This window comes from Schistocerca piceifrons, chromosome 11 (assembly GCF_021461385.2).
Source record: "Schistocerca piceifrons isolate TAMUIC-IGC-003096 chromosome 11, iqSchPice1.1, whole genome shotgun sequence".
NCBI classification, from domain to species: domain Eukaryota; kingdom Metazoa; phylum Arthropoda; class Insecta; order Orthoptera; family Acrididae; genus Schistocerca; species Schistocerca piceifrons.
In genome coordinates this window covers 169,332,430-169,347,268 of record NC_060148.1, presented here as the reverse complement: position 1 = coordinate 169,347,268, position 14,839 = coordinate 169,332,430, and the positions used below count along the sequence as shown (strand labels likewise).

At 40.6% G+C, this 14,839-nt stretch overlaps 1 protein-coding gene across 1 annotated transcript in view; it reads left to right on the top strand.

Moving 5' to 3' along the window:
- LOC124719867 overlaps positions 1-14,839 on the top strand; it is a 146,159-nt gene that overhangs the window by 116,620 nt on the left and 14,700 nt on the right. The window contains exon 9 of the mRNA XM_047245050.1: positions 220-407. Within this exon, the coding sequence (XP_047101006.1) occupies positions 220-379 (160 nt within the window). The 3' untranslated portion in view covers positions 380-407. The remainder of the gene's footprint in view (positions 1-219; positions 408-14,839) is intronic.

Here is a 14,839-nt window from a genome sequence, read left to right as displayed (position 1 = left end):
CGGTGCAGCTCTCTGAGCTACTGTATTCTGTGTGAGTCGCTTCATCTCTCTGTAGCAGCTGCCTCGGAATGTCCTATCGACTGATCCTCAATTTAGTACATAGTGAAAACAAAAAGCAGTAATATTTCCAACTTCTGTACTCCTGTCGTCCTCAGTCGCATATAGTATTAAGTAATAAAATGCGAAGAGCAGCCCGTGACTGTATTTCCCTCCCGACAGGGGGACTCCCAGCAGTGGGAGCCGGCGGACGTGTGCAGCGGTGACGAGGACGGGCCTGCCGTGCCGTAACCCTGCTGGCGCTCTCTCGCCCTACTGCCACCGGCACGCCGAATCTGACGGTGTGTCTGTGGTCGACAGCCCATTCGCCAGGAGTCGGTAGCCCGGGGAGTGTGTGCCATCATTCCCAGGTATGTTTTGTCCCACAAGCAGAACACGGTGATTGCCGTCACCCAATTTCCCAGGAACTTCCCTCAGTGGAAGGAGAGATAAAATGAATGAACATGGGTCTTCTCAGATACTATCTAGTATTCCATGCCAAGTGGTCTAATATCGAGAAATGTTCCCACATGACCATCGTGGATTTTGATGAAATTTTGTATGAACATTCACACATGTTCTCAGTGAACACTGGTAAAGCTTCAGTTTCAGAAATTCTATACTTGCAGAGATATAGTCACTTGTTTGAAACTATAGCACAGCTTCCAATAGTGCATCCTTGAATTTTCAGCAGCTTTGAGATGAGATATCTCTGTAAGTATTTGCATGAAAGAAACAAAACTTGGCCATCTTATACAACTTTTAGAGCTCTTTAAAGTAAAATATTAAGAAAAGGATTTCTGAGCAATTTTCACATATATAATTTGAAGCAAAAAGGCGAACTTTAGTTTTTTATATCTCCAAAAGTAATTGTGGGATGTACATGAAACGGTGCACACCATAACTCACCAACACAAGGTCTTAGAATATAAAATTTCATTCTCCTATTGCTTTCCATTATTTCACAAATCTAGGGTGAAGTTGCCGATTTTTCAAAAAGTGCTAAAAATGGGTATTTTTAATCAAATTTTTCAAAAAGTGTTTTGTCCAAACTCTTCTAAAGTATGGTCATTAGAAAGAGCATATTCTAAACTATTTGGTTTTGCAATGCAAGTATATAAGGCCCTAAAAAGTAGCATCATCAAAGAGGCACACTAGAAGTTTGAACACATTTTTCTGGCACTCAAATTATACCTGAAACCTTTTATTAGGGAAACATGTGAAATTGGTTGGTTAAACATCTAAGAGTTTTAATTTTGTACTTAATCACACTTAAATTTAGCCTAATACCTTGGTAAATACATAACCACTAGTTTCACAGAGAAAATTCACAAGATTCACTGTTTATAGAAAATGTAATGGCAACAATTACTTTAACAATCAGATTGTTTCATTATTGTGAGCCTTGTTTGAACAATCAGTATTTCAGTGGTGTGTTTGCAGCATAGTGAGTGGGTTCTCTTGACTGAGTGTGGCTTCTTAAGTGCTTGTTAAGTAATCTAATTTACAAAAAATTGTTTTGATTGTGTCTTTTATAGCATATATCTCTTATTAGATTTTTTCATTGGTACTATACATTGTGTATAATTTCATTCAGTAGCAATGGATACATACCGATCGGGCCACACTGGACACGAAGCAGATGGTAGTGGATGAATTTATTGAAGATGTAAAAAATAAAATATGGAGTCTGTCATGCTATCATTACATTGCCAAGCATCAAAGCTTGCATCTTAAAGGCCTTAAATGTCATCTGAAAGACGAAGAGCTTGTTGTCCTAATGGATTTTGCAGAAAATTATTCTTTTATCATTCAGGATGCTGTGCAAGGCTTCCACTGGGAAAATAGTCAAACAACAATTCATCCATTTGTTATCTACTTTCGTCAAAATTAGAAAGTAGAATCTTTAAGCTTTTGCATTATCAGTGAACGTTTGCGACGTGATGCTATTACAGGTCACGTTTTTATCAAGCAGCTCATCAAATATATAAAAGCACGGTTTGCACAGATATCCCACATTCATTATTTCAGTGATGGCTCCAGTGCTCAATATAAAAATTTCAAGAATTTCCTAAATTTGTGCTATCATAAGAGTGATTTTGGAATGACAGCCGAATGGAATTTTTTTGCTACTAGTCACGGGAAATCACCTTGTGATGGGATTGGAGGTACAACAAAGCGGTTAGCAGCAAGAGCAAGCTTGCAACGGCCACTTAATTGACAAATTCTTACTCCCCTATATCTGTTTCATTTCTGCTCTGAAAACATTAATGGAATTAAATTTGTTTTCGTCAGTAAAGATGAAATTGAAAAAAATATTGTCACAAGAAGAGAGGTTTAGACTTGGACAAACTGTAGCAGGCACTAGAGAAAATCATCACTTTTTACCTATTGATGAAACAACAATTCAGGTCAGCAGAGTTTCAAATGATTGTTCATCTTTTCTAGCTAAAATGGGTCACAGTAATGAAGGAGGCATATCAATGTCTACTCTCCAACCAGGACAATATGTTGCATGTATCTATGAAAACGTGTGGTGGATTGGGAACATCTGTGAGACCTCCACAGAGCAAAGGAATGCATTAATAAACTTTATGCACCCACATGGTCCAGCAAATTCATTTTATTGGCCACCAAGAAGTGACAAGTGCTGGGTTCCGGAACACCACATTATTGCGGTTATTCCCGCTCCATCAATAAATTCATCTGGCCGGCAATACACCATTCCTCTTGATATTCATCAGAAAATTAATGTAGCATATCAAAAATTGAAATAGGCTAGAGGAAACAATCTAAGGGACCCAAGAGTGCCTTCTAATTTTACACAGGGCACTTAAATAATTTTACTATGAGGCTTGGGAACCTGTGTAAAGAAACCCTTATCAGGCTTGGGATCCTGTGGTAAAGAAACCCACCCGTGGCTGTTGTTGCTAAGCTATCAGGCGTGGCCCCTATGGCAGTGGGAATGCTGGTTTTCTCAGGTGAAATGAAACTAGCAGTGGTTAAGCCACCATGGACCTTTGCAACTCATTTATACACTTCTTTTCCATCAGTAAGCTGGTGTTGTTCATTAAACAGGTAACTAATAGTTAGATGATTATGCAAATAAATTTTACGATTTGCATTCATTCTTAATAATAATTGTGTGTGTGTGTGTGTGTGTGTGTGTGTGTGTGTGTGAGAGAGAGAGAGAGAGAGAGAGTGGAGGGGGGGGTGACAATTAAGAAATAACATTGTTTCTATTTTTATTCTTTTGCTATTCGGACTTGAGCTAGGTACTATTCATCAGGACTTCTTATTTCACTTATCCCAGACATTAATAAACATGTATAAGGCAAAATAAAAGATTTCAGGTATAATTTGAGTGCCAGAAAAATGTGTTCAAACTTCCAGTGCACCTCTTTGATGATGCTACTTTTTAGGGCCTTATATGCTTGCATTGCAAAACCAAATACACTTTCCTAGATAGTTTAGAATATGCTCTTTCTAATGACCATAGTTTAGAAGAGTTTGGAGAAAACACTTTTTTGAAAAATTTGATTAAAAATACCCATTTTTAGTACTTTTTGAAAAATCGTCAACTTCACCCTAGATTTGTGAAATAATGGAAAGCAATAGAACGAAATTATATATTCTAAGACCTTGTGTTGGTGAGTTATGGTGTGCACAGTTTCATGTACATCCCACAATTACTTTTGGAGACATAAAAAACTAAAGTTCGCATTTTTTTTTTTTAAAAACAGCTACTTTTTCGCCAAACTTTGCTTATCTTTATGAAAATTGCTCAGAAATCCTTTTCTTAATATTTTACTTTAAAGAGCTGTAAAAGTTGTATAAGATGGCCAAGTTTTGTTTCTTTCATGCAAATACTTACAGAGATATCTCATCTCAAAGTTGCTGAAAATTCAAGGATGCTCTATAGAAAGCTGTGTTATGGTCTTCAACAAGTGACTGTATCTCTGAAAGTATTGAATTTCTGAAACTGAAGCTTTACCAGTGTTCATTGAGAACATGTGTGAATGTTCATACAAAATTTCATCAAAATCCATGAGGGTCACTTGGCAGACCACTTGGCATGTGTCATATTTAATCCATAAATGCATACATTTGAAAGTACATGATACTAGAAGCAAGAAAGCATCAGTCAGGGTGTATACGACCAGGGAGATCCGGGAAAAACCCGGGAATTATTTCATCCGGTAGAAAACCATGAGAAAACTGGGAATTTTTTAGAATTCCGGGAATTTTTCGTTGTTTTAGTTTTCAGTTTAATTTTTGTAATTTTGACTGGTAAGAATCGATATTCTAACAAAGGATATTTCTGTATCCTGCTACTGCAGAATAATACTGCAACAATAGAACGAGAAAAAAAATATGAAAATAAAACATAAAGTGCATAGGAAATGCGCCATATACAACAACTAAACACAGTGCTCATACAAGCTGTTTGCCAACAGCAGTGTCAAAGGCTTTAGGAAGACTATGCAATGCTTCATTAACAACAAATTGCCCCGGTTCGGAATATCGTAGATCCGGGGCTGATGTGCAGAGCAGTTATAGTGGGGAAGTGTGTAGTCTCCACATGACCCATGTTTGCATTTAGTGAATTTGCTGTTTCCTCTTCGTTTACTGCTCTTACGTCAAATGAAAACAAAACGGATTTCTGTGGCCGGGAGCTATCAAGTGAATTAAAATACATTCACATAATTACGGAAGGCTAATATATGTTATTAGTTTCAGATTTTATTTTATTTCCACTTTTCTGACAGTCATGCATTAATCGCCTTGTAGAACAAGGGAGTCAATGTGTTTGAAACAAAGTGTTTAGTTCCATACTATTGTCTAATTTCAACTTCTCGCTGCATTTCTAGTGCACGTTTTCATCTTCTAGCACATAAGGCATTATGCCATAATAAAGAATCAGAAGTGAGTCAATACAGTACTGGTACTCCAAGAAAATTTACATCCCGAAACCCACACTGAAAAGCTCAATATCAGGTCGAGGCCTACTTCGTTGCGAATCTGGATATACGAATGTGCTCTTTAAGTATGCACTTTAAATGTACCATTTTAGTATGGTTCACCAAATTCCGATGCTCTTGAAGTATCCTCTGATGTCTTGTTTCTTTTGCGACATAATGTAAGATCTTTTAGTGTTTTACACATACGAACATACAGACTTCCTGCGTCATAGTAGCTGCCAAAGCGCGGTGGCATCTGTTATCTGGCGCTCTGTGACAACTACTGAAACGGACAGGTCGCGGAAAAATATTGATAGTGCTACGGGAAGCTCTCTCTCGTCTGCGGTAGCTAATGTATTTGTGGAAAACTTTGAGGACAAGTCACTGGACTTGGCTAAAAATTTTCCTGGTACATTTGTGTGATCTATCTTAAAGTGTAACACGCACAAAAAATATCAACATTATATGTGAAAGCTTAGCTTCTCTTGCAGCTGATTAACCTTAGAGACCAATATTACATGTGAAAGCTTTGGTTTTCTTGTAGCAACACTATGTACTTTAATTTAAAAAATCAACTCTTCCTGTTTGTATATCCGCACTACTTAACAGTGATGTTGCTATTAGGTGACTACATCACCTTTCCTGGAGTCTGAATATCCGCTCTCATTGGCTGGCGAGATCACGTCACATGAGATATGACTGGTTTATAAAAGCGCATCACAATGTCGATTACAATGGGTCGGAAAGTAACATGCGGTGTTTGGTGGAATTCGAATTTATAATTTCGTAATACGAAAATGTGCAGCATACATGTTGCTGCACATCAGAAATCTTTCCTAAAGGGGTTTTCTTCCCTGAGTTTCGTTTACTAAAGTGCCGGGAAATTCTACGCCCGTATATAAAAACATAACCATTCAAAAGGATTGATAAGTTTTACAGTTCCGAGGGAAAATATACTGTCACTTAATAACGCGAAAAAAGTATGTTTTCATCTGGGAGAAAGTGTATTTTTAACCGGGAAATCCGGGAATTTTTTTTCCTTGCCCACATATACACCCTGCTCAGTATACATAGGGTCGAAAATGCATACCTTAACAGCTACAAACAATTTTTCATCTTCTGTACTGTGAAGCAAATCTCTTCTATTGAAAGCTCTTACCTTTCCATATTTTAGGAAATGGTAATGAGGACCAAACCAAGAAAAAAAAGTCCAGTAAACATGTGCTCTGAAATGCATATCCTAAGAGCTTTGCGCATTGCTCATCTTCGCTACTTGAAAACACGACTCTTCTAATGAACAATTGCTCATAACTTTTAAGGTATGCATTTTAAAGCAAATGTTTAGTGGACATTTTTTCTTGTTTTGGTCCATACTACTACTTCCCAAATTGCAGTAGAAGAGATTTGCTTCACAGAATCGAAGATGAAAAATTGCTCGTAACTCTTAAGGTATGCATTTTCAACCCTATGTTTACTGAGACTTTTTTGCTTCTAGTACCATGTAATTTCAACTGTATGCTTTTACGCCATTAATTGTGATACACCATGTATTTGTTATTATTATTATGTAGTATTCTGCCTAGTAGCAGGTCTTTGTATGGAGAATCTCTGACAAAATTTGAATTCTTCCTCGTCCTACCGTTCTTTTAATTTTCCCTTCAATGACTTTGTGTATGAACCCTCAGTGTCTAACAGTAAGTATGTGTCCAATCTAGTTGGCTTTCCTCTGAAGAGTTGTATTCAGAATGTCACTCTTCTCTTCTCAGTACATCGTTATTCATCACCTGAAGGTCCACTTAATCCTCTCCATTCTCCTCCAGACCACATTTCAAAACTCTCAAGGGTCTCCCCCCCCCCCCCCCCCCTTTCCCTCCCTCTCATGGTCCATGTGTCTGCTCCGTACAGTGCAATGCTCCAGATATAGCACTTCACCAGTTTTTTCCTTAATTCCAAGTTTAACTTCCTGGTCAGCAGATTCCTCTTTTTATTGACTGCAGTTTTGGCCATAGCAATTCTTGTTCAAATTTTGACTGTGGGCATTCTTTGTCATCAAATTTTCCAAGTACTTGAACTTTTCACGCACTCCAGTTCTCAATTACCGATGGTTACCCTCAAAGGTTTCTTCCTTTTTGATATATGCATAATTTTTGATTTTTCTATATTGATTTCCATGCCGTATTTCGTTCCAGTTTCCACCAACTGGTTCACCGTGTGTTGCAGTTGTCTTCGATTTTTAGCAAGCACCACCGTGTCATCTGCATACTTGATGGTTTTGATGAGGTGTCCTCTGACACAATTAGCTTCAGGACTGTCAGGCAATTTCCTCCTGCTGTAGGATTATGTCAGGGATCTGCTGTCTTACCTCTGCTCCTCATTACAGTTGTGGATACAACCAGAAAGATCTGCAGAAAATTGCATCCTGGACATTACTGTATGCTGAAGATACGCTATTGGCCTTTGAAGATGAGACTGACCTGCAAAGTCAACCCCAAGCCTGAAAGAACCGCCTTGCGAAAATAAAGGGTGTGCCAAAAATAGCCGACACATTTCAAGGCTAAATAAATTTCAGAAAAAGTATGTGACAAGTTTTGTTTCATTCTCATTTGAAAATACATGAAATGCCATTTTAGTTGCAGTAATTGCTTCTTTTTAAAAATATATCTATTAAGTGAATACCATTGTTGTGTACACACTGATGAAGGCATTAACAAAAGCGATCCATCACTAGGCTGATCATTTCTTGTGGAATGGTGTCCACATCATGTCGAATAGTGTGTTTCAGTTGGTCATAGTGTTAGGACAATAATTGTATACCTTCGATCCGAGATAGCCGCAAAGTGAAAAATCTCGACGGTTTAAGTCAGGTGGCCAGGCGGTCCGACTGATGTCACAGCGTAAGGAAGTTAAACGACCGGGGAATACCTCCCTCCCCACTGTCCAGCGAGCAGTGTGGGCTGTTAACCCATGCTGTTGATGTCATACATTGCCCCTATTGTCAATTTCATCCAGTTTGGGCCTTAAGATCTCTTAACATCTCACAATATCGCTCTTTGAGTTCGCAGTCATCGTAACATTGTCTCATTCAAAGTAATGACGGGCCCCAAAAGCCAAAATCTGAAATTGCACACAACACAGTCACTTTAGGGCTACATAAATGTTGTTTGTGTAACTACCGAGGATTGTTCTCCGCCCAGTTTCTGAAATTTTTATTGTTAACAGTGCCACATGTGGGATATGTAGTTGATTGACCAGACACACTGCTGTGTGATTTTCCCAGTCCCAGTCTCTGTCCCTCAGTTCCTGTGCCAGCATCATTTTGCAAGGATCAATTGCAGTTGGAGAATTCTTCATACACTGTGGTCTGAAAGCCCAATTGCAGCAGCACGTTTGCGCGCTGAACAGTTCGGAGGTTGACGAGCGGATGCTATTAACGCTGCTTCTCATTCAGGAGTTCTTGCGGTCTGAGGTCACTCAGATTGTTTTCATTTCAGTGTGAACAGGTACCGTGTTTTGTCGACAGAGTCAAAAAGCTCTGAGTAGTGGTCACCAACTAATTGTTTTAGATGCAACAATGAAAATGCACTACTTGCCAGTCCAGTTTTTTATGGCAACTGAAAGTGGCCCATTATTTTCTCTCCGATGCTCCCTCGCTGCCTTTTTTGCTCCCCACCACCATACTGCATCTACTCACCGAGCCATTACATTCGAAAGTGTTGTGAATGTCGTCATCAGGATGTACGCAAAAATGGCACTCACATAGCTGACATCATGTTTACAAAGAAGTAATACTGTAACTGCAATATCATATACTTTCAGATGTGAAAGAAATAAAACTTATTTTATACTACACTATGTGATTCCTGGCTTAAAAGTTCGTGGCGCCTTCCATCTGTAATCCTAGAATTCCATATGGTGTTGGCCCACCCTTAGCCTTGATGACAGCTTCCACTCTCACAGGCATACATTCAATCAGGTGCTGGAAGGTTCTTGGGGAACGGCAGCCCATTCTTCACAGAGTGCTGCACTGAGGAGAGGTATTGTTGTCAGCCAGTGAGACCTGACACGAAGTTGGCGTTCCAAAACATTCCAAAGGTGTTATGAAGGATTCAAGTCAGGACTCTGCGCAGGCCAGTCCATTACAGGGATGTTATTGCAGTGTAACAACTCCGCCGCAGGCCGTGCATTATGAACAGGTGCTCAATCGTGTTGAAAGATGCAGTCACCATCCACAAATTGCTCTTCAACGGTGGGAAGCAAGAAGGTGCTTGAAACATCAATGTAGGCCTGTGCTGTGATAGTGCCACGCAAAACAACAAGGTGTCAAGCTCCCTCCATAAAAAACATGACCACACCATAACACCACCACCTCCGATTTTACTGTTGGCACTACACACGCTGGCAGATGACGATCACTGGGAATTCGCCATACTCGCACCCTGCCATCGGATTTCCACGTTGTGTACCGTGATTTGTCACTCCACGCAACGTTTCTCCAATGTTAACACTCCTTACACCAAGCAAGGTGCCATTGCGAACCTATCAGCGTGATGTGTGGCTTACGAGCAGCCACTCGACCCTGAAATCCAAGTTTTCTCATCTCCCCCCTAACTGTCACAGTACTTGCGGAACTTTATGCAGTTTGCTATTCCTGTGTCACGGTCCGGATAGATGTCTGCGTTTTACGCATTACGACCCTCTTCAACTGTCGGCAGTCTTTCTAAGTCAACAGATGAGGCTGACCTGTACGCTTTTGTGCCGTACGTGTTCCTTCACGTTTCCACTTGACTGTGACGTCGGAGGGAGTGGACCTAGGGATGTTTAGGAGTGTCGAAATCTTACGTACAGACCTGTGACACAAGTGACGCGCAATCACCTGACCACGTTACCACGTTCGAAGTTCACGAGTTCCGCGTAGCGAAACCTCCACTTCTTTAAAGAATGCAACTCCTGTGTATGAAGCAGCTTGAAACATCTGGTTGCATTGTAAATGAACTACAGTGTTAAATATTTGACATCAAACATGTAAGTGGGGGAAAAACTGTGACTAATTTATAAAACAATTGCATGCTCAATAACATTTAGTGATCAAGTAAGAAATAATTTATTCCATACTAAATCTGATCGAACTACTGCACCTATTAACAGTCTACTGCCTACTGATCCGCATCGGAGATGAGGAGTCACTCGAACAAACGTTAGAAAGGGGCTAGTGTGATTGAGTGAGGAGTCGGATCGTCCGAGGTCGCATTAGCGAGGTTCTACTGTATATTTATTAATAAATCGTGATTCAATTTTTAAAATAACATTTCTATTTATTACGAAACACGGAATTAAAAAGAAAAGAAATTGTCGCTTCTAGAGAGATTCGAACCGACAACTGTCCGATTACCAGATTCTTCCGCTACACTCTCGGCAACCAATGGTTGTGTTAATACGATAACAGCACTAGCAAATAAAGCTTTAAAAAAGGGCCTTGTATTGGCTCAAAAAATTGGTGTCTGAGCTCTGAGCTGCAAATTCTGTAACTATATGTGTGACAAATGTTTGGAGAGGGCAGAGCAATTGGTAATCTCCCTCGTTAACGTCCTCTCGAGACTCCTCGGCCGTCGCGGTGCCTTACGTGAGCTCTGTTGGATGCACGGATGCCCACGTGAATGACCCCCAGAGCACAGTGGAACTGCCCCCAGCTCGTCTCCGTCCCACAATACAGGTGTCGAGGCGCCGTTCCTCTGGCAGGTGACGGATTCTTCACACCCTCCCACTGACATCGTGGCAGGTATCGGGACTGTGCGACACTCTGCCACTGCGCCAATGTCCAGTGCTGACGGTCACGTGCCCATTTCGCTCATATGTGCCGTTGCCGTGGTATCAACATTGCCACGTGCACGGGTTGTCGGCGGCGGAGATCCGTTGCTAGGAGTGTTTGCACTGTGTGTTCGGACGCCCTTGTACTCTGTCCGTCATTAAAGTCTGATGTTAGTTCTGCCACAGTTTGCCTGTCCTGTTTTACCGGTATGCCCAGCCTACAGTGTCTGACATCTGTAATGACAGTTGGCCACCTGACTCCACGACATCTGGTTACAGTTTCACCTCAGTTTTGCTACGTGTTGAAGACATGACAAGTTGTGCAGTTTCCAGAATGCTCATGCGAGCCTCCTGGCCCTCACAATCTGCTCTCGATCACACTCAGATTGCACTCCTCCCCCAATATACAAACGGACAGCAGGCTAGCTGACACTAAATGCAAAATGCGTATGTCCGACTGTGTCATTCCCCGCAAAGTGATGCTGCTATTCTGGACGGATTTATATAGTTCGGTGATCGTAATGTTCTGGCTGACCTGTGTGCAGCCTAGATGGACAGTAAAATACCGGGTGATCAAAAAGTCAGCATAAATTTGAAAACTGAATAAATCACGGAATAATGTGGATAGAGAGGTACAAATTGACACACGTGCTTGGAATGACATGGGGTTTTATTAGAACCAAAAAACTACAAAAGTTCAAAAAGTGTCCGACAGAGGGCGCTTCATCTGGCTTCATCTGATCAGAATAGCAATAATTAGCATAACAAAGTAAGACAGAGCAAAGATGATGTTCTTTACAGGAAATGCTCAATATGTCCACCATCATTCCTCAACAATAGCTGTAGATGAGGAATTACGTTGTGAACAGCACAGTAAAGCATGTCCGGAGTTATGGTGAGGCATTGGCATCGGATGTTGTCTTTCAGCATCCCTAGAGATGTCGGTCGATCACGATACACTTGCGACTTCAGGTAACCCCAAAGCCTATAATCGCACGGACTGAGGTCTGGGGACCTGGGAGGCCAAGCGTGACAAAAGTGGCGGCTGAACACACGATCATCACCAAACGATACGCATCTGTCGGACATTTTGTCAATTTTTACCTCTCTATCTACATTATTCCGTGGTTTATTAAGTTTTCAAGTTTATACTGACTTTTTGATCACACGGGATGTCTGGCAGTTTAGTTTGCATTAAGAAACAGAAGGTGGCAAAGTATTTGCATTTCATTCAAACTTCCAAGTTTCATGTCCCTTTGTTAATCACAAAAAGCATTACAGGGGGTACGGAGTGGCCAACAGTGATCTGTTCGCTTGTTTCCACTTAGCATTTCGATCTTTCTTCACGGGTCAGTCTTTCTCGGCTTGCGATGACATATGTGGTTGGTGCAAACTTCTCTGTCGTCACTCGTACAGTATACTTCTGATTATTCGGGTTGATGGCTGGGAGAAGATGGGTGAATAATCAATATTTTTCCAACGTGTATTCTTTGTCAGAAAGATTATCCAAATTGTGTGCATAAGTACTGCATGCCGAAGCATAAGTACTGCATGCCGAAGTTGACATTTTTTCACGTGGCATTTTGAATTTTTCTTGCAGCAGTAATGTCATTGTACTGAAGCTCCATCTGGCCTATATAGTCTAGAAGAATATCAACACATTACAATGGATGATTAGGACACTGTCTTCATCCCTGTTTTCACATTCACTGTCCTTTTGTTTGTTTTGTCGTGAAGCTGTGGTCACAATTTCCGTGTCACTCATGTGAAAGCCGGGTTCACATGTGTGGATCTTCAACCGCTCATTCAACTTTTCTTCATTGAAATAGTCAAAACTATTTACCCCCATTGCCAGATTCATTAGCTGCGCAGTTGTTATTTCTTCGTCACGGGAACCTTGAAAATCACTTTTTTCTATAGCTCAAAGAATTTTCCGTGATCAAACTAGTTTTGTGTGTGTGTGTGTGTGTGTGTGTGTGTGTGTGTGTGTGTGTCTTGACTTTCTGCCAGGCATCATCATCATACATCCAACGTATGGCATCTGGAATTCTCAGCTTCTTCCAGAACTCCACCAAATCATCCTCATGAACTAGCAGTCTCAGTAGACCAACATGGTAGCAGCATTGTACCAATGCTGTTGCGGCTTGGTCCATTGTGCGATAAAAACTTAGTTTCTATGAGACCATCATCAGATATGAGATTTCTTTCATTGTGATGTGAAGGGAGTTTTACCAAGCAATAAAACAGCCTTCTGTGGCAATCCTTTCTCTCATAGAATTCATTAAAGTTGGTGGAAACAGCTTTTGAAAATTTCTCTATCTATCTATCTATCTATGCTCCTTTTTGGTTGTAATAATGCACAGAGAGATCGTTAGCTGTGATATCCTTGAATGCTCTTTCACTTTGTGGCTTCCAGAAGCACAAGCGGTGGACAAAATTGTAATGGAGTTCTTTAGACAACTTACATCCAGGAGCAGAGCACCCATGGTCTAGGGGTAGTGTCTTTGTTTAGTAATCAAAACGTCCTTGGTCCCAGGTTCAAATCACACCACTGCTTAAATTTTGATTAATAATCAGTATTGGCAGACGAAGACTTCTGGCATTAGAAGTCACCCTCATTCTGCAGCAAAGACATGCAACTTGTATCCACAGGACATGCCTGTAATTGAAAAAGTGTCGTGATGATCTCTCCATTGGCAAAAGATTCCGGAATAGTCCCTCATTTGGATCTCTGGGAGGGGACTGCCAAGGGGGAAGTGACCGTGAGAAAAAGACTGAATAATCAACGAAAAGATAACGTTCTACGAGTCGGGACGTGGGATGTCAGATGCTTGAACATGGTAGGAAACTAGAAAAACTGAAAAGGGAAATGCTAAGGCTCAATCTAGATACAGTAGGGGTCAGTGAAGTGAAATGGAAAGATGACAAGGATTTCTGGTCAGATGAGTATAGGGTAATATCAACAGCAGCAGAAAATGGCGGAACTGGAGTAGGATTCGTTATGAACAGCAAGGTAGGGCAGAGTGTGAACAGTTCAGTGATAGGGTAACCCTTTCAGAATCGATAGCAAACCAACACCAACAACAATAGTTCAGGTGTACATGGTGAAGTTGCAAGCTGAAGATGAAGAGATGAGAAAGTATATGAGAATATTGAAAGGGTAACACAGTATGTGAAGGGAGCTGAAAATCTAATAGTTATGGGGGACTGAAATGCAGTTTTAGGGGAAGGAGTAGAAGAAAAGGTTACAGGAGAATATGGGCTTTGGACAAGAAATGAGAGAGGAGAAAGACTACTTGAGTTCTTTAATAAATTTCAGCTAGTAATAGCAAATATTCTGTTCAAGAACCCCAAGAGGTGGTATACTTGGAAAAAGCAGGGTGATGCGAGAAGATTTCAATTAAATCACAGTGAGACAGAGATCCTGAAAGCAGATACTGGATTGTAAGGCTTACCCAGGAGCAGATATAGACTAAGATCACAAAGAAGTGTTGATGAGGAGTAGGCTGAAGTTCAAGACATTAATCAGGAAGAATTAATATGCAAAGAAGTGGGATACGGAAGTACTAAGGAATGTTGGGATACGCTTGAAGTTCTCTAAGGCCATAGATACAGCAATAAGGAATAGCTCAGTAGGCAGTACCGTTGAAGAAGAATGGACATCCCTAAAAAGGGCCATCACAAAACTTGGAAAGGAAAACGTAGGCATAAAGAAGGTAATTATGAAGAAACCATGGGTAACAGAAGAAATACTTCAGTTGATCGATGAAAGGAGGAAGTACAAAGATGTTCTGGGAAACTCAGGAATACAGAAATACAAATTGCTAAAAAATGAAATAAATAGGAATTGCAGGGAAGCTAAGGTGGAATGGCTCCCTGAAAAATGTGAAGAAATCGAAAAAGAAATGATTGTCGAAAGGACAGACTCACAATACAGGAAAATCAAAACAACCTTCGGTGACATTAAAAGCAAGGGTGGTAACATTAAGAGTGCAAAGGGAATTCCAATGTTAAATGCAGAGCAGAGATCAGATAGG